Here is a 25,331-nt window from a genome sequence, read left to right on the forward strand (position 1 = left end):
CCACATACAGAAATCCATCATTAAGGCTAGGTCAACTATACTCTGAGCTCATGAGGAACCTGCAGAGAAAGGAGCCCCTACAAAAATAACTTCACACAATACTGAAGTTGCATTTCCAGAGATTTCTCATGTCCAATCCCTAAAATGGAGGTAGATAAGTGGGAGGAAATTTCCATTACTATCAGGCACAAACAGCTAATAATAAAAATACATTCATTTCTCTCGTCTTGTCTGCTACCATTCCGTGCCTCGCACTTTCCATTTTAGTCTTACAGAACTGCTATAGCTCCCAGGAGATACCACGCTATTTCCTCATTTCTAGCAGCCAAGATCTTTGCTCCTGTTGTTCTCTCTGCCTTCACCAACACCACCTTTCTTCCACTGTCAACCCTGTTGGCAATCTCCCCATCTTTATGTATGTATGTATGTATGTATGTATGTATGTATGTATGTATATATGTATGTATGTATTTTAAAATTTACATTCAAGTTAGTTAGCATGAAGTGCAATAATGATTTCAGGAGTAGAATCCAGTGATTCATCCCCTACATATAACATCCAGTGCTCATCCCAAGTGTCTTTCTTAACACCCCTTGCCCATTTAGCACATCTTCCCACCCATAACCCCTTCAGCAACCCTCAGTTTGTTCTCCATATTTAAGAGTCTCTTAGGTTTTGTCCCCCTCCCTGTTTTCATACTATTTTTGATTCTCTTCCCTTAGATTCATCTGTTTTGTATCTTAAATTCCACATATGAATGAAATCATATGATATTTGTCTTTCTCTGATTGACTAATTTTGCTTAGCATAATACCCTCCAGTTTCATCCATTGTTGCAAATGGCAAGATTTCATTCTTTTTGATGGCTGAGTAATACTCCGTTGTATGTACATACCACATCTTTTTTTAAAATTTTTTTTAAAATTTTTTTTTGAGAGAGAGAGACAGAGACAGAGTACAAGTGGGGGAGGGGCAGAGAGCGAGGGAGACACAGAATCTGAGGCAGGCTCCAGGCTCCGAGCAGTTAGCACAGAGCCTGACGTGGGGCTCGAACTCGCAAACCATGAAATCATTACCTGAGCTGAAGTTGGACGCTCAACCGAGTCACCCAGGTGCCCCACATACCACATATTTTTTATCCATTCATCTGTTGAGGAACGTTTGGGCTCTTTCCATACTTTGGCTATTGTTGATAGAGCTGCTATAAACACTGGGGTACACGTGCCCCTTTAAAACAGCATACCTGTATCCTTCGGATAAATACCTAGTAGTGCAATTGCTGGATCGTAGGGTCGTTCTATTTGTAACTTCTTGAGGAACCTCCATACTGTTTTCCAGAGTGGATGCACCAGTTTGCATTCCCACCCACAGTACAAAAGGGTTCCTCTTTCTCTGCATCCTCACCAACATCTGTTGCCTGAGTTGTTAATTTTAGCCATTCTGACTGGTGTGAGGTGGTATCTCATTGTGGTTTTGATTTGTATCTCCCTGATAATGAGTGATGTTGAGCATTTTTTCATGTGTCTGTTAGTCATCTGGATGTCTTCTTTGGGAAATGTCTATTCATGTCTTTTGCCCGTTTTGTCACTGGATTATTTGTTTTTTGGCTGTTGAGTTTGGTAAGTTCTTTATAGATTTTGGATATTTACCCCTTTATCTGATATGTCATTTGCAAATATCTTCTCCCATTCCATCAGTTGCCTCTTAGTTTTGCTGATTGTTTCCTTTGCCTTGCAGAAGCTTTTTATCTTGATGAGGTCCCAATAGTTCATTTTTGCTTTTGTTTCCCTTGCCTCTGGAGACATGTTGAGTAAGAAGTTGCTGCAGCTGAGGTCAAAGAGGTTTTTGCCTGCTTTCTCCTTGAGGATTTTGATGGATTTGTGTCTTACATTTAGGTCTTTCATCCATTTTGAGTTTATTTTTGTGTATGGTGTAAGAAAGTGGTCCAGGTTCATTCTTCTGCATGTCGCTCTCCAGTTTTCCCAACACCATTTGCTGAAGAGACTGTCTTTATTCCATTGGATATTCTTTCCTGCTTTGTCAAAGATTAGATGGCCATATGTTTGTGGGTCAATTTCTCAATTCTCTATTCTGTTCCATTGATCTGAGTGTCTGTTTTTGTGCCAGTATCATACTGTTTTGATGATTACAGCTTTGTAATACATATTGAAGTCTGGAATTGTGATGCCTCCAGCTTTGGTTTTCTTTTTCAGGATTCCTTAGGCTATTCGGGGTATTTTCTGGTTCCATACAAATTTTAGGATTGTTTGTTCTAGCTCTGTGAAGATTGCGGGTGTTATTTTGATAGGGATTGCATTGAATATGTAGATTGCTTTGTGTAGTATTGACATTCTAACAATATTTGTTCTAATCCATGAGCATAGAATATTTTTCCATTTTTTGTGTGTCTTCTTTAATTTCTTTCATAAGCTTTCTATAGTTTTCAGTGTATAGATTTTTCACCCCTTTGGTTAGTTTTATTCCTAGGCTTTTTTTGGTTTTTGGTGCAATTGTAAATGGGATCGATTCTTCGATTTCTCTCTGCTGCTTCATTATTGGTGAATAGAAATGCAACTGATTTCTGTGCATTGATTTTATATCCTGCAACTTTGCTGAATTCATGGATCAGTTCTCGCAGTTTTTTGGTGGAAACATTTGGGTTTTCCATATAGACTATCATGTCATCTGTGCCGATTTGGATGTGTTTTATTTCTTTGTGTTGTCTGATTGCTGAGGCTAAGACTTCCAATACTATATTGAATAACAGTGGTAAAGTGGACATCCCTGTCATGTTTCTGACCTTAGGGGGAAGCTCTCTGTTTTTCCCCATTGAGGATGATATTAGTTGTGGGTCTTTCATAGATGGTTTTTATGATCTTGAGGTATGATCCTTCTATCCCTACTTTCTTGAGGGTTTTTATTAAGAAAAGATGCTGTATTTTGTCAAATGCTTTCTCTGCACCTATTGAGAGGATCATGTGGTTCTTGTCCTTCCTTTTATTGATGTGATGTATCACATTGATTGTTTTTGCACTGACTGCCCTGCATCCCAGGTATAAATCCCACTTGGTCATGGTGAATAATTTCTTTAATGTATTGTTGGATCCAGTTGGCTAGTATCTTGAGAATTTTTGCATCCATGTTCATCATGGAAATTGGTCTATAGTTATCCTTTTTAGTGGGATATTTGTCTGGTTTTGGAATCAAGGTAATGCTGGCCTCATAGAATGAATTTGGAAGTTTTCCTTCCATTTTTTTTTTTTTTTTTTTTTTTTTGGAACAGCTTAAAAAGAATAGGTGCTAACTCTTCTTTAAATGTTTGGTAGAATTCCCCTGGAAAGACTTTCAGCCCTGGACTCTTGTTTTTGGGGAGGTTTTTAAAATTATTAATTCAATTTCTTTACTGGTTATGGGTCTGTTCAAATTTTCTATTTCTTCCTGTTTAAGTTTTCGTAGTTTATATGTTTCTAGAAATTTGTCCGTTTCTTCCAGATTGCCCAATTTATTGGCATATAATTGCTTATAATATTCTCTCATTATTGTTTGTATTTCTGCAGTGTTGGTTGTGATCTCTTCTCTTTCATTCTTGATTTTATTTATTTGGGTCCTTTCCTTTTTCTTTTTGATCAAACTGGCGAGGGGTTTATCAATTTTGTTAATTTTTTTAAAGAAACAACTCCTGGTTTCATTGATCTGTTCTACTGTTTTTTTATTTTGACGGCATTGATTTCTGCTCTAATCCTTATTCTTCTGCTGGTTTTGGGATTTATTTGCTGTTCTTTTCCCAGCTCTTTAAGGTGTAAGGTTAGGTTGTGTATCTGAGACCTTTCTTCCTTCTTTAGGAAGGCCTGGGTTGCTATATACTTCCCTCTTATGACCATCTTTGTTGCATCCCAGAGGTTTTGGGCTGTGGTGTTATCATTTTCACTGGCTTCCATGTACTTCTTAACTTCCTCTTCAACTTCTTGGTTAACCCATTCATTCTTTAGTAGGATGTTCTTTAATTTCCAAGTGTTCATTGTCTTTCCAAATTTTTTCTTGGGGTTGATTTAGAGTTTCATAGCGTTGTGGTCTGAAAATATGCACAGTATGATCTCGATCTTTTTATACTTGTTGAGGGCTGATTTGCATCCTAGTATGTGATCTACTCGGGAGAATGTTCTATGTGCACTCTAGAAGAATATGTATTCTGCTGCTCTAGGATGAAATGTTCTGAATATATCTGTTAAGTCCATCTGGTCCAGTGTGTCATTCAAAGCCATTGTTTCCTTGTTGACTTTCTGTTTAGATGATCTGTCCATTGCTATAAGTGGGGTGTTGAAGTCCCCTACTATTATGGCATTAGTATCAATGAGTTTCTTTATGTTTGTGATTAATTGATTTATATTTTTGGGTGCCTCTATATTTGGAACACAAATGTTTATAATTGTTAGATCTTCTTGGTGGATAGACCCCTTAATTATGATATAATGCCCTTTTTCATCTCTTGCTACAGTCTATTTTAAAATCTAGATTGTCTGATATAAGTATGGCTACTCTGGCTTTCTTTTGGTATCCATTAACATGGTATATGGTTCTCCATCCCCTTACTTTCAATCTGAAGGTATCTTTAGGTCTAAAATAGGTCTCTTGTAAACAGCAAATAGATGGATCTTGTTTTCTTATCCATTCTGTTACCCTATATCTTTTTTTTAAATTTTTTTTTTAACATTTATTTATTTTTGAGACAGAGAGAGACAGCATGAACGGGGGAGGGGCAGAGAGAGAGGGAGACACAGAATCGGAAGTAGGCTCCAGGCTCTGAGCCATCAGCCCAGAGCCCGACGCGGGTCTCGAACTCACGGACTGCGAGATCATGACCTGAGCTGAAGTCGGACGCTCAACCAACTGAGCCACCCAGGCGCCCCTTTATATCTTTTAATTGGGGCATTTAGTCCATTGACATTTAGAGTGAGTACTGAAAGATATGAATTTATTGCCATTGTGCTGCCTGTAGAGTTGGAATTTCTGGTGGTGTTCTCTGGTCCTTTCTAGTCTTTGCTGCTTTTCGTCTTTTTTTGTTTTGTTTCATCTTTTCTCCTCTCAGAGAGTCCCCCCTTAAAATTTCTTGCAGGGCTGGTTTAGTGGTCATGAACCCCTTTAATTTTTGTTTGTCTGGGAAACTCTTTATCTCCACTTCTATTTTGAATGACAGCCTTCCTGAATAAAGACTTTTTGGCTGCATATTTTTTCCAGTTCAGCATGTTGAATATATCCTACCACTCAGACACAGCTTGGGAGAGAAATAGATTGTGGACCTGTGGCAGCCATGGTCACAGAGAAAGGTGAGAAACAAACCAGCACACAGGGCAGTGCTTGGGGAAGACAAATCCCTGCAGCAATTGGCTTGGAAAATGAGAGGGCTCAAATTTCATGAGGTCTTGCAACCAGTGTGGCTTAAAGCCTGGAGTTTTAAAGGTTAGTGTGGTTGGTTCTGGGAGAGTTCAGAGGACATTGGGGCTGTTCTGGAAGAAAAGGAAGGCAAAAAGCCTATGGACAGACAGCATGGAAACAGCAAACCGAAGAGCACCCGGAGCACACAGTAGGGAGGTTATTCACTCATCTCAGAGTATGTCCCAGAGAGACAGCATTTCATGGAGGAATCTCCATGAAAAAAGGAATTCACAGGTGCCATTTTCCTCCCCCACCCCTCAACATAAGCACAGGACCATCTTTGGGAACCAATGCAGCACCAACACCTGCAACTTAACTTGCTTACACCAAGCCCTGCCCCATCATGCTCTGGTGGAATCATCCTTCCCAGTCACACTTGCCTGAGTCCCAGTGTGGTGGGCCCCCTCCTGCAGAAGACTGGCCCAAACCCCTGCTCACGATGCATCTTCCCATGTGGGAATTTTGCAGAGACTTGGTTCCAGTAGCAGTGGCAACATGTCTCATTTCACAAACAGACCAGAGCACAGCTAGTTAAAATGCCCCACTTTCAGACCAGGACCAAACAGTGCCCACAACAGGCAAAGAGCCTCTGCATACAACTGGCCTGAAGGATAAAGTAGCCAGGATAAAACAGCAGAGCACATGCAGCACACATTGGAGACACTCCCAGAAGCAGGTCCTGGAGAATAGGGGACATTATACTGCAGGGCACTACAGGACCTCTCCATAAAGCCACCATCCTTAAGAACAGGAGACATAGCTGACTTTCCTAACACCCAGAAACAGGCATAGAGACTTAGACAACATGAGAAGACAGATGAATTTATCCCAAATGAAAGAACAGGACACAGGCATGGCCAGAGATTGAAGTACAACAGATAGAAGTAACATGCTGATGGAGAATTTACAGCATGATCATGTGGATACTCATTAGAATTGAGAAAAGAGTGGAAGACATCAGTGAGACCCTTAACACAGAGATAAGGAATAACATAGTAGAGATAAAGAGCTCAATAAATGAAACAAAAAACATGCCTGGTGGAATGAACAGCAGGTTGGAAGAAGCAGAGGAATGAATTAATGATCTAGAAGACAGAGTAATGGAAAGTAATCAAGCTAAACAAAAGAGAGAAAAAAGAATTATGCAAAATGAAAATAGACCTAGGGAATTCAGTGATTCCATCAAATGTAATAGTATTTGTATTATAGGAATCCGAAAGAAGAAGAGAGAAAAAGTGGGCAGAGAATTTATGTGAAGAAACAATAGCTGAAAATTTCTCTAATCTGGGGAAGGAAACAGATATCCAGATCCAGGAGGCACAGAGAACCCCCAACAAAATCAACAGAAAGATCCACACCAAGATATATTGTAATTAAAATGGCAAGATATGGTGATAAAGAAAAAAATATTGGAGCACCTGGGTGGCTCAGCTGGTTGAGCATACGACTCTTGGTTGGCTCAGGTCATGATCCCAAGGTTGTGGGATTGAGCCCTATGTCGGGTTCTGTGCTGACAGTGCAGAGCCTGCTTGGGATTCTCTTTCTCCCTCTCTCTCTGCTTCTCTCTCTCTCTCTCTCTCTCTCTCTCTCTCAAAATAAATAAATTAAGTTTTAAAAAAGCCACAAGACAAAAGAAGACAGTTACATACAAAGGAAACTCCATAAGGCTATCAGATGATTTTTCAGCAGAAATTTTCCCAGCCAGAAAGGATATGTTCAAAGTGATGAATGGGAAAGACCTGCAGCCTAGAATACTCTACCCAGCAAGGTTATCATTCAGAATAGAAGGAGAGATAAAGAGCTTCCCAGACAAACAAAACTAAAGAAATTCATGACAACTAAACCAGCCCTGAAATAATTATTTAAGAGTAGTGTTTGAGTGAAAAGGAAAGACCAAAATGGCTTATAAAGATAGGAAACACAAGAGCAATAAAAATGAGTATTTCTGTAAAAACTCAGTCAAGGAACTCATAAAATAAAATGATATAAAATATGATACCATACACCTAAAATGTGGGGAGGAGAGGAATAAAGAATTTGTTCAAATTTAAACAAACATCAACTTAATATAGACAGCTATATGCAGAAGGGGTTATATACAAACCTAATGGTAACCACAAATCAAAACCACTAATAAATATGCAAAGAATAAAAAGAAAAAAATTAAAATACATCACCAAAGAAAATCAGCAAACCATGAAAGAGAGAAAAACAAGAAAGGATCAGAGAAAATTTCCAGAAAGCACCACTACACAGGCAATAAAATGGCAATAAATACATATCTATCAATAATTACTTTGACTGTAAATGGACTAAATGGCCCAATCAAAAGACACAGGGTGACAGAATGGATAAGAAAACAAGACCTATCTATATGCTGCCTACAAGAGACTCATTTTAGACCTAACGACACCTGCAGATTGAAAGTGGGGGGATGGAGAAACATTTATCATCCAATGCATGTCAAAAGAAAGCTAGAGTAGCAATACTTGTATCAGCAAAGACTGTAACAAGAGACAAAGAAGAACACTATATAATAACAAAGGGGACAATCCAACAAGAAGTTATAACAATTGTAAATATTTATGCACCCGACTTGGAAGCACCCAGATACAAGCACCCAGATACATAAAATGGTTAATATAAATGTACAAGTAATAATGGATAATGATACAATAATAGTAGGGGACTTTAACACCCCACTTACATTAATGGACAGATCATCTAAACAGAAAATCAACAAGGAAACAATGGCTCTGAATGACACACTGGAGCAGATGAATTTAACAGATATATTGAGAACATTCCGTCCTAAATAAAACAGCAGAATATACAATCTTTTCAAGTGCAGATGGAACATTCTCCAGAATAGATCACATATTAAGGCACAAAAGAAGCCTCAAAAAATTTAAAAAGATCAAAGTCATACCATGCATCTTTTCTGAGCCCAACACTATGAAACTAGATGTCAACCATAAGAAAAATCTGGAAAGACCACAAATACATGGAGGTTAAATAACATACTACTAAACAGTAAATGGGTCAACCAGGAAATAAAAGAAATAAAGTACATGGAAACAAATGAAAACGAAAACACAACAGTTCACAACCTTTGGGATACAGCAGAAGTGGTTCTAGGAGGAAAGTTTATAGCAATACAGGCCTATCTCAAGAAGCAAGAAAAATCTCAAATAAACAACCTAACCTTATACCTAAAAGAGTTAGAAAAAGAACATACAAAATCTAAAACCAGCAGAAGGAAGGAAATAATAAGGATTAGAACACAAATAAATGACATATAAACAAAACAAAACAAAAACAATAAAGCATATTAATGCCACTAGGAGCTGGTTCTTAGAAAAAAAATCAATAAAATTGATAAAACTCCAGCCAGACTTATCAAGAAAAAAAAGGGAAAGGATCCAAATAAATAAAATCACAAATGAAAGAGGAGAAATAACAACAAACACCACAGAAATACAATTATAAGAGAATTTTAGAAAACTATATGCCAACAAATTAGACAACTTAGAAAGACATACCTACCAAAACTAAAATAGGAAGAAATAGAAAATTTGAACAGACTGATCATCAGCAAAGAAACTGAATCAATAATCAAAAAACTTCCAACAAACAAAAGTTCAGGACCAGGCGAATTCTACTAAACATTTAAAAAGGAGTTAATATCTCTTCTTCTCAAACTATTCAAAAAAATTGAAAAGGAAGGAAAACTAAATTCATTCTTTGAGGCCAGCATTACCCTGATATCAAAACCAGATAAAGACACCACAAAAAGAGAACTGCAGGCCAATATGTGTGATCAACACAGATGCAAAAATCCTCAATAAAATGCTAGCAAATTGAATCCAATAATACATTTAAAAAAACAATCATATACCATGATTAAGTGGGATTTATTCCTGGGCTGCAATACTTGCAAATCAATCAATGTGACATATCACATCAGTAAGAGAATGGGTAAGAACCATGTGATCATTCCAACAGATGCAGGAAAAAAAAATTGACAACGTACAACATTCATTGATGATAAAAACCCTCAACAAGGTAGGTTTAGAGGGAACATAACTCAAAATAATAAAGATCGTATATACAAAACTGACAGCTAACATCCTCCTCAATGGGGATCAACTGAGAGCCTTTTCCCTAAGGTCAGGAACAAGACAAGGATGTTTACTCTCACTACTTTTATTCAACATAGTACTAGAAGTCCTAGCCACAGCAATCACACAACAAAAAGAAATAAAAGGCATTCAAATCAGTAAGTAAGAAGTTAAGACTTTCACTATTTGCAGAAGACATGACACTACATATAGAAGACCCAAAGGACTCCACCAACAAACTGCTAGAACTGATAAATGAATTCAGTAAAGTCACAAGACATAAAATCAATCTACAGATATCTTTTGCAATTCTATACACCAATAATGAAGCAGCACAAAGAGCAATTAAGGAAACAATTCCATTTACAACTGCACCAAAAATAATAAGATACCTATGAATAAACCTAACCAAAGGGGTGAAAGACCTGTACTCTAAAAACCATAAAACACTGATGCATGAAATTAAAGATGACACGGGGGCGCCTGGGTGGCGCAGTCGGTTAAGCGTCCGACTTCAGCCAGGTCACGATCTCGCGGTCCGTGAGTTCGAGCCCCGCGTCAGGCTCTGGGCTGATGGCTCCGAGCCTGGAGCCTGTTTCCGATTCTCTGTCTCCCTCTCTCTCTGCCCCTCCCCCGTTCATGCTCTGTCTCTCTCTGTCCCAAAAATAAATAAAAGACGTTGAAAAAAAAAAAAAATTTAAAGATGACACAAAGAAATGGAAAGACATTCCATGCTCATGGATTGGGAGAACAAATATTGTTTAAATGTCTGTATCACAAGGCAACCTACACATTTAATGTAGTCTCTGTCAAAATATCAATAGCATTTTTCACAGAACTAGAACAAATAATCTTAAAATTTGTTTGGAACCACAAAGGACCCCGAATAGCTAAAACAATCTTGAAAAAGCCAAGCCAAGCCACAGGCATTATAATTCTAGACTTCACATTATTTTACAAAGCTGTAGTAATCAAAACCGTATAGTACTGGCACAACAATAAACACATAGATCAACTGAACAGAATAGAAAATCTAGAAATGAACCCACAATTATATGGTCAATTAATCTTTGACAATGCAGGAAAGAATATCCAGTGGGAAAAAGACAGTCTCTTCAACAAATGGTTTTGGGGAAACTAGACAGCATGCCAGAGGAAGAAACTGGGCCATTTCTTACACCATACACAAAACTAAATTCAAAATGGATTAGAGACTTAAATATGAAACCTGAAACCATAAAAATCCTAGAAGAGAGCACAGGCTGTAATTTCTCTGATGTTGGCCATAGCAACTTTTTTCTAGATGGGTCCCCTGAGGCAAGGGAAATAAAAACAAAAATAAACTAGTGGGACTACATCAAAATAAAAAGCTTCAGCACAGCAAAGGAAACAATCAACAAAATTAAAAGGGAATCTACATGGTGGGAGAAGGTTTTTTGCAAATGACATATCTGATTAAAGGGTTAGTATCTAAAATACATAAATGATAAAAGTCAACACCCCCAAAAAAGTAAATAATCCAATTAAAAAATGAGCAAAAGACATGAACAGACATTTCTCTAAATAAGACGTACAGATGGCCAATCTATATGAAAAGATCCTCATTACTTATCATCAGGGAAATGCAAATCAAAGCTACACTGAGATATCATCTCACACCTATCAGAATGGCTAAAACCACAACACAGGAAACAGGTGTTGGTGAGCATGCAGAGAAAAAGGAACCCTCTTGCACTGCTGGTGGGAATGCAAACTGGTGCAGTTACTCTGGAAAACAATATGGAAGTTCTTCAAAAATAGAACTACCCTATGATCCAGCAATTGCACTCCTGGGTATTTACCCAAAAAATATAAAAACACTAATTCAAAGGGATACATGTACCTCTATGTTTATAGCAGCATTATTTACGATAGGCAAACTATGGAAGCAGTCCAATGTCCATCAAGTGGTGAATGGATAAAGAGGTGGTATATATATACAATGGAATATTACTCAGCCATAAAAGAGAATAAAATCTTGCCATTTGCAACAACATGGATGGAGACAGAGAGTACAATGCTAAATAAGTGAAATAAGTCAGTTGGAGAGAAACAAATACTATATGATTTCACTCAGATGTGGAATTTAAGAAACAAAACAAACAAGGAAGGGAAAAGAGAGAGAGACACACACACAAACCAAGAAACAGACTCTTTTTTTTTTTTTTTTAATTTTTTTTCAACGTTTTTTATTTATTTTTGGGACAGAGAGAGACAGAGCATGAACAGGGGAGGTGCAGAGAGAGGGAGACACAGAATCGGAAACAGGCTCCAGGCTCCGAGCCATCAGCCCAGAGCCTGACGCGGGGCTCAAACTCACGGACCGCGAGATCGTGACCTGGCTGAAGTCGGACGCTTAACAGACTGCGCCACCCAGGCGCCCCTAAACAGACTCTTAATTATAGAGAACAAACTGATGGTTATCAGAGGGGTGGTGGGTGGGTGGGGATGGGTAAAATATGTGATGAACACTGCGGGATTAAAATAAAAACTTACAAAAAAAAAAAAAAAAAGAAAAAGATAAGGAGCCATTTAGTTTACCTTTGGTTTTTGGGGCAGGGATTAGGATTACATGGATCCTTTGAGATGCACGATCCAAACTCAAACTGATGGTCTTGGAGGCCCACACAGCGAGCAATGCAGGCGCTGGGGTAAGTGCGTCCATTCTGCCCACACACGGGGACAAACTGATCTGCACAGTTACAGGGCAGACCTGTGGAGAGGATACAGACTCACTGATGGGCACTTGTACATTCCCTTGCCCCTCATATTTCCTAATTAACATGGAGGTCTCAAGTTAAAACAGAATTGTGAATTGAGTCAGGAAAAAGCATCACTCCAATCCCTGACAGTGTTTTTATAGGTGGTGAGGCTCTGAAAAGCCATTTGTCTGCATAATGGCTTTCCTTTGTTCCATTTATTACCACCTAATTGAGGGTTTCGTGGCCTTGATCCCAGGGGTAGAAACCCACATAAAAAAAGCTACAGGTAGGAGAAGTAAAGAATGCTCCTCTCAATTTAGTATGTATAAAGTATGTATAAAGTATGGCTTGCGGGATCTCTGGAATGTTAAAGGGTAATACCAAAAGAACAGGAAGGTAACTTGGGAAATTACTTAAATTTTGAGACTTAAAAATTTTTACGAGTAATCAATCAAGAATAGTACTTTCTTAACATTCCTATGCTTTATGCTGCTGGGATTATGCTCCAGTAAGTAAAAAGGCTACTGAGAAGTGATGTTTTTTTCTTGAGAGACAGCTATAGTTGTTAACAGCAACAGCACAGTCTCTGGGTATCTACTGGTATCTGCTTTTCTCCAGATCTGGAATACCTTTGATTCCAGGTAAAGAGAAACCAGGTAGCCTCCTTTACCCCATTTCATGCCATTGCAGCAGCAAGTTGATTCTTCTTTCCCTGAACTTAGTTACACATGGAGTGGGGTGGGAGGAGGATAGATTAGGGATTTGCCAACCTTGTACCTCCAGCCCACTGGAAATAAAAAGGAAATCAGAAATAAGAAGTGAACAGCAGGCTGCTGGGGAAGTAAAGGCAGGACTAACTCCACCCCACCCTCTCTCCACCTTGAGTGTCAATCTTGATGCTTTATTGTCATCATTGTTATTCTTATTATTATCCTCTATCTGCTCTGCTTTGATGAGAGCAGTTCATTCTGCTTAGAGAGACCATAAAACCATGTGGGAATGAAGAGTGAACTAAAGACTTACACAGAAGACTACTTACTTATTTATATCTAAATGTTTTTGGAAGATGAACTTTACAACTAGCAGGACCCTTTTCCCTGTAGTGCACAGTCCCTCATGTTCTGGAGTAAATTAAGTTAGTGACTGTTTAGCTAGCAGATTCTAAGGAGATTTTACTGGCCACAAAGTGTACCACATTTCTTGGGACTCAGATATTGTCCTAGCCCAACAAGACGTTCATAAAAATGCTTAAGTCTCAAAATTACAATAATTTGCAAGTTACTTTCTTGTTCTTCCCCTTCCCTAATGAGATGAGAGTGGAAGGAGCCTACATGAAGAGTTTACAATCTTTCTTTGTCTTGTTTTCGGTATTAACTACCCTTTGACATTCCAGAAATCCCCTAAGCCAGACTTCAAACATCTAAATTCTAGATTAAAAAAAAATCTTTTTTAATGTTTTTATTTATTTTTGAGACAGAGAGACAGAGCATGAGCAGGGGAGGGGCAGAGAGAAAGGGAGACACAGAATCTGAAGCAGGCTCCAGGCTCTGAGCTGTCAGCACAGAGCCCAACATGGGGCTCCAACTCACAGAGCGTGAGATCATGACCTGAGCTGAAGTCAGACGCTCAACCGACTGAGCCACCCAGGCATGCCATAATTCTAGATTTTATACACTAGATTGGAAGGAGGATTCTTCTTTTTCTACCTATAGCTTTATAGGGGTCTCTACCTAATGAACCAGTAAGCTAAGGCAGTTCAGGGAAGAAGGTGATGAGAAAAACATTAGAACAGAAATAAACTTAGAAAATACATGGACATTTTATAACATAATGGTAGAGGCATTACTCCTGAAATCATTGTTGCATTATGTGCCAACTAACTTGAATGTAAATTAAACAATAAACAAATTAACTAATTTTAAAAAATTAGCAGTAAAACACACACACACACACACACACAAAATGGTAGGGGGAGATGAGGTATTTTGGCAGGTAGAAAAGTCCCATTTAACCAAAACCATCCCAATCATGGGCCCTGTTCATTCTGACTCATGGAATTCAAGAATATTAGAGCTGGAAGGGTCCTAAGAAAACATTTAGTTTAATGCCTTCAGTTCATAGAAGAGGAAACAGATCCAGAGAGAAAAAGTACCTTGCTCTCGGATTATGTATTTATCTTACTAGGTACATCTGTGGTTATGGCAAGACCATCAAAGCTGCCTTGAAGGGAAACGGGTACAAAGAGATGATGGCTGCTGGGGATAGGTTCTGGGTGACCATGGTTACCTGTGAAGGTGCGACGGTCATCTTCTGAACTGTGCTCACTGAGGCACAGGCGAGTAGAACACACCAAATTGCCAGCAAAACAAGAACAGATATTGCAGTCAATGTTAAAGGATGTCCCATGACCTGAGAAAAAGAGACATAAAATGTTGATCTATTTCATGCATTTATAAATAAATCATAAATTAAAAATGTAATAGTTTAAATTTTTTTTTTTAACATTTATTTTTGAGACAGAGAGAGACAGAGCATGAACCGGTGAGGGTCAGAGAGAGGGAGACACAGAATATGAAACAGGCTCCAGGCTCTGAGCTGTCAGCACAGAGCCCGATGTGGGGCTCGAACTCACGGACCGTGAGATCATGACCTGAGCCGAAGTCGGCCGCTTAACTGACTGAGCCACTCAGGCGCCCCTAAATAAAAATTTAAAACAAATTCTTGAAAGATCACTTCTTTTTTTTTTTTTTTAATGTTTTTATTTATTTTTGAGACAGAGACAGAACATGAGCAGGGGAGGGGCAGAGAGAGAGGGAGACACAGAATCCAAAGCAGGCTCCAGGCTCTGAGCTGTCAGCACAGAGCCTGACGCGGGGCTCAAACTCACGGGCTGTGAGATCATGACCTGAGCTGAAGTCGGACGCTTAATCAACTGAGCCACCCAGGCGCCCCGAAAGATCACTTCTGAATATACAAACAGGGGAGTTAAATCTGTAATATTTATATTTTAATATTTAACTCCCACCATATCCCTCCAAACCCCTAATGTGCTAGTCTAACTAGACGGCTCCCTATTCTCTGAGAATGCTTTTGGCTGTCCCTTCTGCCTCAAATGGTCCTCTCCTCCTTCTGGAACTTTGCTCAACTTTCCTGAACCAGCCCTGATGCCATCTTTGAATCAAAGACTCTCCTGATGCCCTGGCAGGAGTGACTAGGTCCTTGAAGAGCACCACTTGGTTTGCTCCCTTCTGTGGATCACATTCTCCCTCATCTGATCATGTACAGTATGACCTCAGTCCCTCATGCGATTTTAGCCCCAAAAGGCACTAGTATGTTCTTCTGTAAAAAATATGCATTTAATCAGTGGAAATCTATGGAAGGAATGTTTACCCTCAGAAATATTCTGTGATACAAGGTACCTACCCTACACTTTGGCTAAGTAGAATATGGATTAAAAAATGAATACCTGGGGGTGCCTGGGTCGATTTGTGAGATGGTTTGTGAGATCGAGTCCAAGTTAGGCTCTGCGCTGACAACGTAGAGTCTGCTTGGGATTCTCATTCTCCCTTTCTTTCTGCCCCTACCCCACTCACTCTCTCTCTCTCTCTCTCTCAAAAAAATAAAGTTAAAAAAAAGGAATACCTGACTTGTTCTAGGGCAGACACTTGCAGTGCCTTTTTAGCCAAAAGCACCCTTCTTTCTAATAAGATCTCACACAGAAGAGTAAAACCAGGAGTTATATAAAAGCTCAACTACTCTGATTGATGGGGATGGGGGTGGAGATAAGGATGAGGGTAGCAGAGTGAACAGCTGTGGGGGAGTACATTCTCAAAAGTAGCATTTTTTTCCCCACAATTTTTAAGGTCATATATCAGTTGTTAGGGCTATAAGCAAAAGATGATTAAAGTAGCAGTGAGAAAGCAAGACCCTTAGACTTTTAGAGAGGGCATCAAAGGGTGTTTTTTTTTTCTTCCAAGACTTTATTTATTTATTTGGAGCAAGCATTAGGGAGGGGCAGATGAGGAGGGAGACAGAGGAGAGAGAGAATCTTAAGCAGTCTCCATGCCCAGTGTGGAGCCCAATGCGGGCTGGATCTCATGACTGCGAGGTCAGGACCTGAGCCGAAATCGAGAGTTGGACACTTAAGGGGCGCCTGGGTGGCTCAGGCGGTTAAGCATCCAACTTCAGCTCGGGTTATGATCTCCTCGTTCCCGAGTTCTAGCCCTGCATTGGGCTCTGTGTTGACAGCTCAGAGCCTGGAACCTGTTTCGGATTCTGTGTTTCCCTCTCTGTCTCTGCCCCTCCCCCACTTGTGCTCTGTCTCTCTCTCTCTCAAAAATAAATAAACATAAAAAAAAAAGAGTTGGACACTTATGGCTGAACTACCCAGGTGCCCCCAAGATTTTACTTAAATTCAAGTTAGTTAGCATATGGTGTAGTGTTTGTTTCAGGAATAGAATTTAGTGACTCATCACTTACATATAACACCCAGTGTTTGCCACAACAAGTGCCCTCCTTAATGCCCATCACCCATTTAGCCCACCTCCCACCCATCTCCCTCCAGCAACCCTCAGTTTGTTCTCTATTGTTAAGAGTCTCTTATGGTTTGTCTCTCTCTGTTTTTATTTTTCCTTCCCCTATGTTCATCTCTTTGGTTTCTAAAATTCCACATATGAATGACTTCATGGTATTTCTTTCTCTGATTGGCTTATTTCACAGCATAATATGCTCTAGTTCCATCCCCATCATTGTAAATGGAAAGACTCCAATCTTTTTGATGGCTGAGTAATATTCCATTGTATGTATATAAAAGGGTGGCACTTCATAATGTGCTCTCTCCCAATGCTTAGTCAACAGTGTAGTTTCCATCCTCCAGTTCACTTTCCATGACATCAAACTCTGACTTTTACTTCCGTTAAAGACACACACTTGAGGAGAAGGAGCACACCTGTGTCCTTGCCTGTGGAGTACACGGGCTCTGGAGTCAGATAGGCCTGGGACTGAATTCTGTTTTGGTCACTGACTAGCTGGGTGATCTCTCTGAGCAGCAGCTTCTTCATAAGAGTACTGAAATCAAAGAGCAATTGGGAGGCTCACATGAGATAACACAGGCCAAGACTTAGCATAGTGCTTGGCACACAACTAAAAGCCCAGTAAGTACTAATTAATTATTATTAGTCATTAGTCTCTTCGTGAGGAGGCTCCTAAGAGGGTTCCTTAGAAGTCCTAGTGTCCTATAGAATACAGTTTGAAAAATACTGCCCTGGAGATCTGATGTGTAGACCTTACTCTTTGGTGGGAATCTATCCAATGTCCATCCTACAAAATTAAGATAAATAATCTCATATTAAAAACAAAAAGCAAATAAATACAGTCCAAGACTCACTTTTTCTTTTTCCTCCAACAATACATGACTTCTGGAGATCTATACAGTGCATCTCCATACAGTTTTCCAAGAGTCCACTTTGTCCACATGAGCAAATTTTGTAACAACCAACTTCCCCTGCAGATGATGGCACCTGGATTAGTGTCCCTTGACGGACGATGAAATCAGAGGCTTCTCCCAATTTGCAACCTATACAAACAAAAATTAGCTGAGAGAGATGGCATTGTTCAATGTCATTGTTTTATGATATTATATATACTTTACACAAGTCTTACAGGTACTGTGTGGCTATTAAAGATTATGTAATAGAAATTCCACTAAGTTAAAGAATTGGTTTGGTTTACTGACCAAAACATATTCTCTCAAATGAAAAATTCCATGTTCCATGAGAAGCTGCTGATTAAGGACCTATACTCCAAAGGTAGCTATAGTTCAGTACAAAAATGCCATAAGATATGTACTTTTTTATTGCTTTGGGCTTATCAAATATATTTAAAAACCACAGATACTTAAAAATGGACTATGGAAATGTACATTATTTTTAGAATATTCTTCTTGGTCAGGAAAACTTTTAGCGATGGAATACCAGCATACCTTAAAGTCAATGAAAAGTTGAATACTTGATTGGGCTTAAGGAAACCCATACATTTCCAATTTTAACAGGATTTATCATGACTGTATTACTGATATATTCTGGTATTACACGAATATTATAGATGATCCTTTGAGACATCAGGCTTATTTAATTCAATATTCTATTCCTTTTAACTTCACAGAAATTTTTAAATGGTGATTTTAACATGATAAACATTTTCAATTGGGAAATAGATAAAGGGCAGCAAAATATTGCCACGACTGTACTCTAAAGGGATGCCCAAAGAGATAAAGACTATCAAAATTATTCTATAGGATAAACACTTTTTTATTCAAGAGGCCTCCTGCATTTAAAAAAAAAAATCAGTCTTAAAATCATATGCATCTTGGGGCACCTGGGTGGCTCAGTTGGTTAAGTGTCCCACTCTTGATCTCGGCTCAGGTCATGATCTCACAGGTTTGTAAGATTGAACCCTACATTAGGCTCTGTGCTGACAGTGCAGAGCCTGCTTGGGGTTTCTCTCTCCCTCTCTCTGCCTCTCCCCCCTTCAAAATAAATAAATAAACTTAAAAAAATCATATGCATCTCAATAAAACATTAAGCTTTATAGAGATAACTGTACATCCCAATGAGTATGCCATTTCTCCTTATAACTAAAGCAGAGCAAAGACAAAATCACAACGTGCAGTACATTTTCTCAAATGTTACAACATGGCAGAGAATTTATAAAAACTGGCTCAAGGTTTTTTATTCTTTTGTTTCCAAGAACCCTACAACTCATTATGAGAGTCAGTTCACAATCTAAATGATAATTGAAAATTACATTTGTATTTGTCTTCTCCTGCCTATGTAACTAACATGTGTTTATTGGGAAAACCTCAAATGTTATAGAAAAACCTAATTTTGAAAATAAAGTCAATTGCAACCTCACTCCAAAGATAATGCCTATACAGAAACACCAGCAGCACAAATCCATACCCACCCTACACTCACACCCATCTACTCTTACCTTGAACACAAGAGTATGGAAGGCAGGGATCTCCAGATGGACACCCCTTCCGGTTTACCTCACAGAGCTCATTAGCAGGGCAAGGATTTGGGTTACAGGGATGAGTGACCTCTTCTATAATGTTACCCAAAGTACTAGGCCCTGAAAAACCAAACACAGATCAGTTTAACCAACCCTAAAAGGCAACAGAGGTGTGTAAATTATCTGAATTAATTATGACTTTAATAAATGGAGAGCTCATGAGCATAAAGTGAGGCCTGATTCTAATAAACTATTAAAACACACAGATTCTCTGATAATTTGTGAATTTAGCATAAACATACATACATTCATTCACTTGTTTATTTATTGGGTACCTACAATATGCTGGACAAGATTCTAAACACTTGTGCACATGTGTTTTCGTGCGTATAAATAAAAAAGGCACCTACTGATAGGTAATAAGTTGTATAAAGGGATGGAAAATGACTGGTATACTTTGGGTAAGGTGTTCAAACAGGTGCTTATGCCTAAGAGGAATAACTTGGCACATTTTACCATAAACTATAATAATGCACCATGGTAAGATAGATGCTGTACCATGATTATATTTGTTAACTTGTGAAATAATGACTAAGGGAGAGTCTCATATAATATTTAAACAGAGTACTAAAATTAAAAAAAAAAACATTTCTTTAACCTTTTTCCTTCTGCACATATATTTCACTGCTCTAATAAGGTCTAGGCTTGTGGAGGTATTAGTTTTGCTTACTTGATTTTAGGCCAGACTCAGACTGTTAGCTAATGAAGGTATCAGGGTTCTTGGAGTTCATCACATCCAGCCCAATCCTTTTATAAACAGCAAAGCTGAGGCTGAAAGAAGTGATCTGTTCGAAGTCACAGAGGTCTAGATTCTGGCCAAGGCTCTCTTTTTCGCTATACTGGTCACAAAGACTGAGGGACATAGTTTATTGGCTTTAGGAAAGTGTGGCTGGTATCATTAGCTGCAAATCTAACAGATTTGGATACTCTTTTCTTCCTGCTCACAAATAATAGAATTCCAGTTTTGCTTAGCATGACAATGGGCCCACAGCTAAAAAGATCATCTTTCTCAGTTTCCCTTACAGCGAGGGTAGTTTTCCCTTACACTAGGATATGGTGGTTAGAGTTCCAGGAGTCATGTTGTGACGATAAAGTACCTGAAGTAACCTTGATGACGGAAACAAGCGCTAACGAAGGCACGGAAAGCAAAAGAGCCTGGACTCTGGATGGTGGAGCCACTATAACAGCCTTGGACTACTTATTTCTGGGTTTTCTTTTACGTCTATCTGTTTTTCTGTTATTTGCGGTAGAACTTAGTCCTATCTGACACAGGAAAACAAAAAAATTAGGAGCTGGATCCAAGTCTGCCTTCCAGCCAGCTCGGGACACTAATGCCCCCTGGCGGCAGCACAGACACTTTCCTTACCCTGACTATCGCATTTGGTGTGTTTATGGGTTCTACTCACCATCCCTCTGGTTTCCACGACACATGGTCACCTCCTGCCAAGAAGCTCAGCTCCAGGACCCTTCAATGAGATACCAACTTATTCTTCTAGCTCTTGGCTTGGCTCTTGGCAGGAGTATTTCAGCATAGACAAAGTTCCACCTTTATGTACTAACCCAGACCATCATTTCTTACTCCCTATTTGGTGGATCAGTCTCAGCCAATGCCTGGCTCTGGTCCACTAATATTCTGATGACAAAAAGCTGAAGATTCCCTGGGAAAATTTCACTTCCTGGACAAATCATGGCAAGGAGACAGCAATGATATGGAGCTGGCCCCATATCTAAGAATGCTGGCCCCAAATTCACTACTTAGAATTCCTGATTGATAATAGTTTATGACTTCCTCAGACTGATAAGATAATCACTTGTGCCTATATATTTTAAGATGACAATTCTTTTCAGGCCAAAAAGGCCAAGCAAATAAGATAAGAGTCTGCCATTGAGATAGTATCATTAAACCACATATTCTCAACAGACAGATGTTCATCCAAAGCAAACATGAAGGGCAGAGATGGAAGGGAGAAGTATTTGAAATCTAAAAAAACAAAGTACTTACTGAGGTATGTATCCAAAGGTATACAATTCTCTAGGTCATCTGTAGGTGACAGAAGCTCACAAATACTTTCAGCTGTGTGGTCCTCGGGGAATTTGTTCTGGTCCCCACATTTCTTGAGAATCTCCACACAATCTGACCTTAAAAAGAAAAATATACACAAATTTGGGGTTCAAGAACCTCCTCATGTTGTCTAATCAATATCAATCCTGTTTCTGAAGGTTTCCAGAAGGTGAGTTTTCATAATAATGTTTCACAATTGGTTAGATCAAAGTAACGGCAAAAGAAAACAGGAGTCATAGAAGGCCTGAGGTTGCATAGTAGTAAGCAATGTATTATAGTATCAAAGCATCTGTAGCTTTCTCTTATCTGAGATCAAAGGCCTTGCTCAAATTTTACACTCATACAGTTACTAGTATTGATGTGACTTGTCCCTTCTTTGAAAGGAAATTAAACTAGGCTTTTTGCAAAATCATCCATCCTTTCTTTTAGGACCTTAGGCTTGCTTGCTTTTTCCTCCCTCCCTTCCTCCTTCTCTCCCTTTCTCTTTTTAAATATATTTTTAGTTATCAACATTAAGGTGTTTGGCCTGTAACAACTGGAAGTACACTACTTTAAAATTTTCTCAGTCCTCCAAAGGGATTTGATTCCTTTTCTATAAATTTTCCATACTAAGAGTCTATAAATTTCCCACTGGTTGCCTCTAGCTTGTTGCCTAAGTTACCCCTCACTTTCCCCCTTACTCAGGTGATCCCCAAGTCATGCCAGAGAATTGATCTGGATTCTGTTTAAGGTTGAAATAATCTTCAATCAGTCATCAAGTTCCAAGGAGCACCAAGACGCACACCAACATCTTAGGGGGTGGACATTAACCTGGTCTTCAGCAAAGTTTTTTGGAAAAATAGATGATTGAAGATCAGCTGGCATAGATTACTATGTGGCCAATACTTTTGGTTTCACTCAGTATAGCAGCTTTCCTCTTTACTTCATTCTAGATCTCCTAAGCAAACCATTCACAAAATGTTTACTAGAAACAGGCCTCGATGACTACATTCACTAATTCCTTCACTCATCAAACATTTATGGAGCACCTATTGTGTGTCAGGATTATGTTAATCACTGAAGAGGAGAAAAAGAGGAAAGAGGAGACAAGAAAAAGGAGGCACAAAGAAGAATAAACTCAAGGAGAGAAAAGTCTAACTAAATATAAGACAAGTATAGGGGCGGCTGGGTAGCTCAGTTGGTTAAGCGTCTGACTTTGACTCAGGTCATGATCTTGCGGTAGGTGAGTTCAAACCCTATGTCCGGCTCTTTGCTGACAGCTCAGAGCCTTGGAGCGTGCTTCAGATTCTGTGTCTCTCTCTTTGCACCTCCCCCACTCTCATTCTATCTCTCTCTCTTAAAAAACAAACATTAAAAAAAAAGACAAGTATACAAAATAAAATATAAAAATAGAATTGTGTATTGAAGGTATTCACTAAAGTTTCTGGAACTAAATTGCATAAGTTCAGATAAAGGTCTATAAAAATTTGTAGTAAGGATAAATTACTATTAGATGGTGAAATATGGGAAGGTTCCACAGGAATGATGGGCATTTGAGAGGAGCTAAGAAACACAGGCAGTGGGCAAGTGGAGACAGAAGAGTAATTCAAGCAGAGGAGGAAAAAGTAGGAAAGCACTTGACATGTGGGGTGATGGGCAAACGAAGTGGTAGGAGGGAAAACTCTAAAGATAGGCTGTGGTTCAGATCATGGTCTGAACCAGGACTGGAGAGTCATTATTATGAGAAACTTACTTGCAGATAATACTTCCCCGGGATTTCCTATGACAAGGTTTAATCTGCAGTGAACAAGCTACTGCTTTCCACATTTCTGGCTGGCACTTCTTAATGTCAAGAACAGGTATGTTGATAAACGGCATCTTTATGCTTCCTTTCTCCCACAGCTTCATGTCATTCATGGCTCCTTGATCTGACTGAGCATTACAACTCCTAAAAAGTTCTGTTGGCCTGAAAAGCAAAAAGGCCAGAATCGAGAGGCAATTATTTTCTAGAGAGAAGATATGGGTAAAATCCTGACATACTAATGCATCAGGAAAACCTGATTTTTTTAAAGAAAGTACCTATGATGTATCAAAGGATATCAGCTTTGCATGTATGGAGATTCAATGTAGACACATTAAGATTTTGACTGCATCTTTCCTTTTTAACAAAAGTTAAAAACTTAAACACTCTGTATGGGACTATCATCTCTAGACTGTATCATTTCTTTCATATTACAAAATAATGAGTCCAGGTTTTAAAAACTGAGGTATAATTTATAAAAAGACAAAAAAAAAAAGCATTTCCATCATGTCAGAAAGCTCCCTTGTGTCCCTGTCTAGTCAATGCCCTCCCCACTGAATATACCCCAGAGGCCACCTCCATTCATACTTATCTAGAACTTTATATATAAATGAAACATATTGTATATGCTCTTTTGGGTCTGGTGTCTTTGGCTGAACAATTTTTTTAGATTTACCTTTGTTATGTATATCATAAGTTGTTGTTTCCTTTTACTGTTGAGTAGCATTCCGTTAATAAATGTACCACAATTTGTTTATCCTAGTAGTTCTCAAACTTTTGATCTCAGGACCCATTTACACTCTTAAAATTACTGCATTCTTAAAAAGCTTTTGTTTATGTGGGTTACAATCACCAATATCTATGACATTATAAATCAAAACAGATCTTTTGATTCGTAGGTCTTAATTCATTTAAAAGGATAAGCCCATTACATGTAAGAAATAATGTTTTTGTGAAACATAACTATATTTTTCAAAGAAAAACTAAAATTAGTGAGAAGAATAGGACTATTTCACAGCTTTGAAAATCTCTTTAATATATGGCTTAATAGAAGACTGCTGGATTTTCGTATCTTTTCTTGACTTCAATCTGTTGTTACATCACATGTCTTTTTTTTTTTTAAGTTTATTTATTTATTTTTGGGAGGGAGAGAGAGAATATGGGAGGGACAGAGAGAAGGAGAGAGAGAATCCCAAGCAGGTTCCACGCCGTCAGTGCAGAGCCTGATGTGGGGCTTGAACTCATGAACTGTGAGATCACGTCCTGTGCCGAAATTAGGAGTTGGTCACTTAACCGACTGAGCCATCCAGGCACCCCAATTACATCATGTGTCTTACAGCACTGGGGAAACTCCACTGTTCACTCTTGTGAGACCAAGAGTGAAAAAAGCAGATCACAGCTTAGTGTTATTATAAAAATAGTTTTGATCCCATGGGGCTTGGGGACCATGGACCACACTTTGAGAAATCCTCGTTTATTCATTCACCTGTTTATAGACAAAAAGTTTTGTTTCCAGGTTTCATGTCTCTTCATGCCTACAAAGAGCATTTGGGGTCATAACTTTCTAAGAAACTGCCAAACTATTTTCCAAAGTGGTCACACCATTTTAGACTTTAAGCCACAACATATGAAAGTTCCAGCCGCTTTACATGCTTGTCAGTCTTTTTAGTTGTAGATGCAGTTTTAAAAATTGCATTTTGCTGATTACCAGTCACGTTAAACACCTTTTCATGCACTTCCTGGCCATTCAGGTATCTTCTTCTGTGAAGGGTCTTTCCAGCTACTTGCCCTTTTTAGAAAAAGTTGTCTTTTCACTATTGAGTTATAAGAGTTCTTAATATATTCTGATATAAGTCCTGCTTCAAATATATGTATTACAAATACTTTCTTCCAGTTTGTGGTTGGCCTTTCCATTTTCTTTTTGTAAAATTTTTTTTAAAGTTTATTTATTTATTTTGAAAGAGAGCGAGAGAGACCATGCAAGTGGGGAAGGGGCAGAGAGAGAGAAAGAGAGATGATCCCAAGCAGGGTCTGCACCACCAGCACAGAGCCCGATGCAGGGCTTGACCTCACAAACCACAGTATCATGACATGAGCCAAAGTCAGATGCTTAACCAACTGA

At 38.8% G+C, this 25,331-nt stretch overlaps 1 protein-coding gene across 2 annotated transcripts in view; it reads right to left on the reverse strand.

The window, feature by feature from the left end:
• RECK (reversion inducing cysteine rich protein with kazal motifs) overlaps nucleotides 1-25,331 on the reverse strand; it is an 81,092-nt gene that overhangs the window by 10,085 nt on the left and 45,676 nt on the right. For both annotated transcript variants that reach the window (XM_058694924.1, XM_058694925.1), the window contains 6 exons: nucleotides 23,162-23,374; nucleotides 21,370-21,506; nucleotides 19,287-19,427; nucleotides 17,683-17,871; nucleotides 14,583-14,705; nucleotides 12,136-12,307 (listed from right to left, as the gene is read on the reverse strand). In XM_058694924.1, the coding sequence (XP_058550907.1) occupies nucleotides 12,136-12,307; nucleotides 14,583-14,705; nucleotides 17,683-17,871; nucleotides 19,287-19,427; nucleotides 21,370-21,506; nucleotides 23,162-23,374 (975 nt within the window). The remainder of the gene's footprint in view (nucleotides 1-12,135; nucleotides 12,308-14,582; nucleotides 14,706-17,682; nucleotides 17,872-19,286; nucleotides 19,428-21,369; nucleotides 21,507-23,161; nucleotides 23,375-25,331) is intronic.

This window comes from Neofelis nebulosa, chromosome 12, assembly GCF_028018385.1.
Source record: "Neofelis nebulosa isolate mNeoNeb1 chromosome 12, mNeoNeb1.pri, whole genome shotgun sequence".
Taxonomy (NCBI): Eukaryota; Metazoa; Chordata; class Mammalia; order Carnivora; family Felidae; genus Neofelis; species Neofelis nebulosa.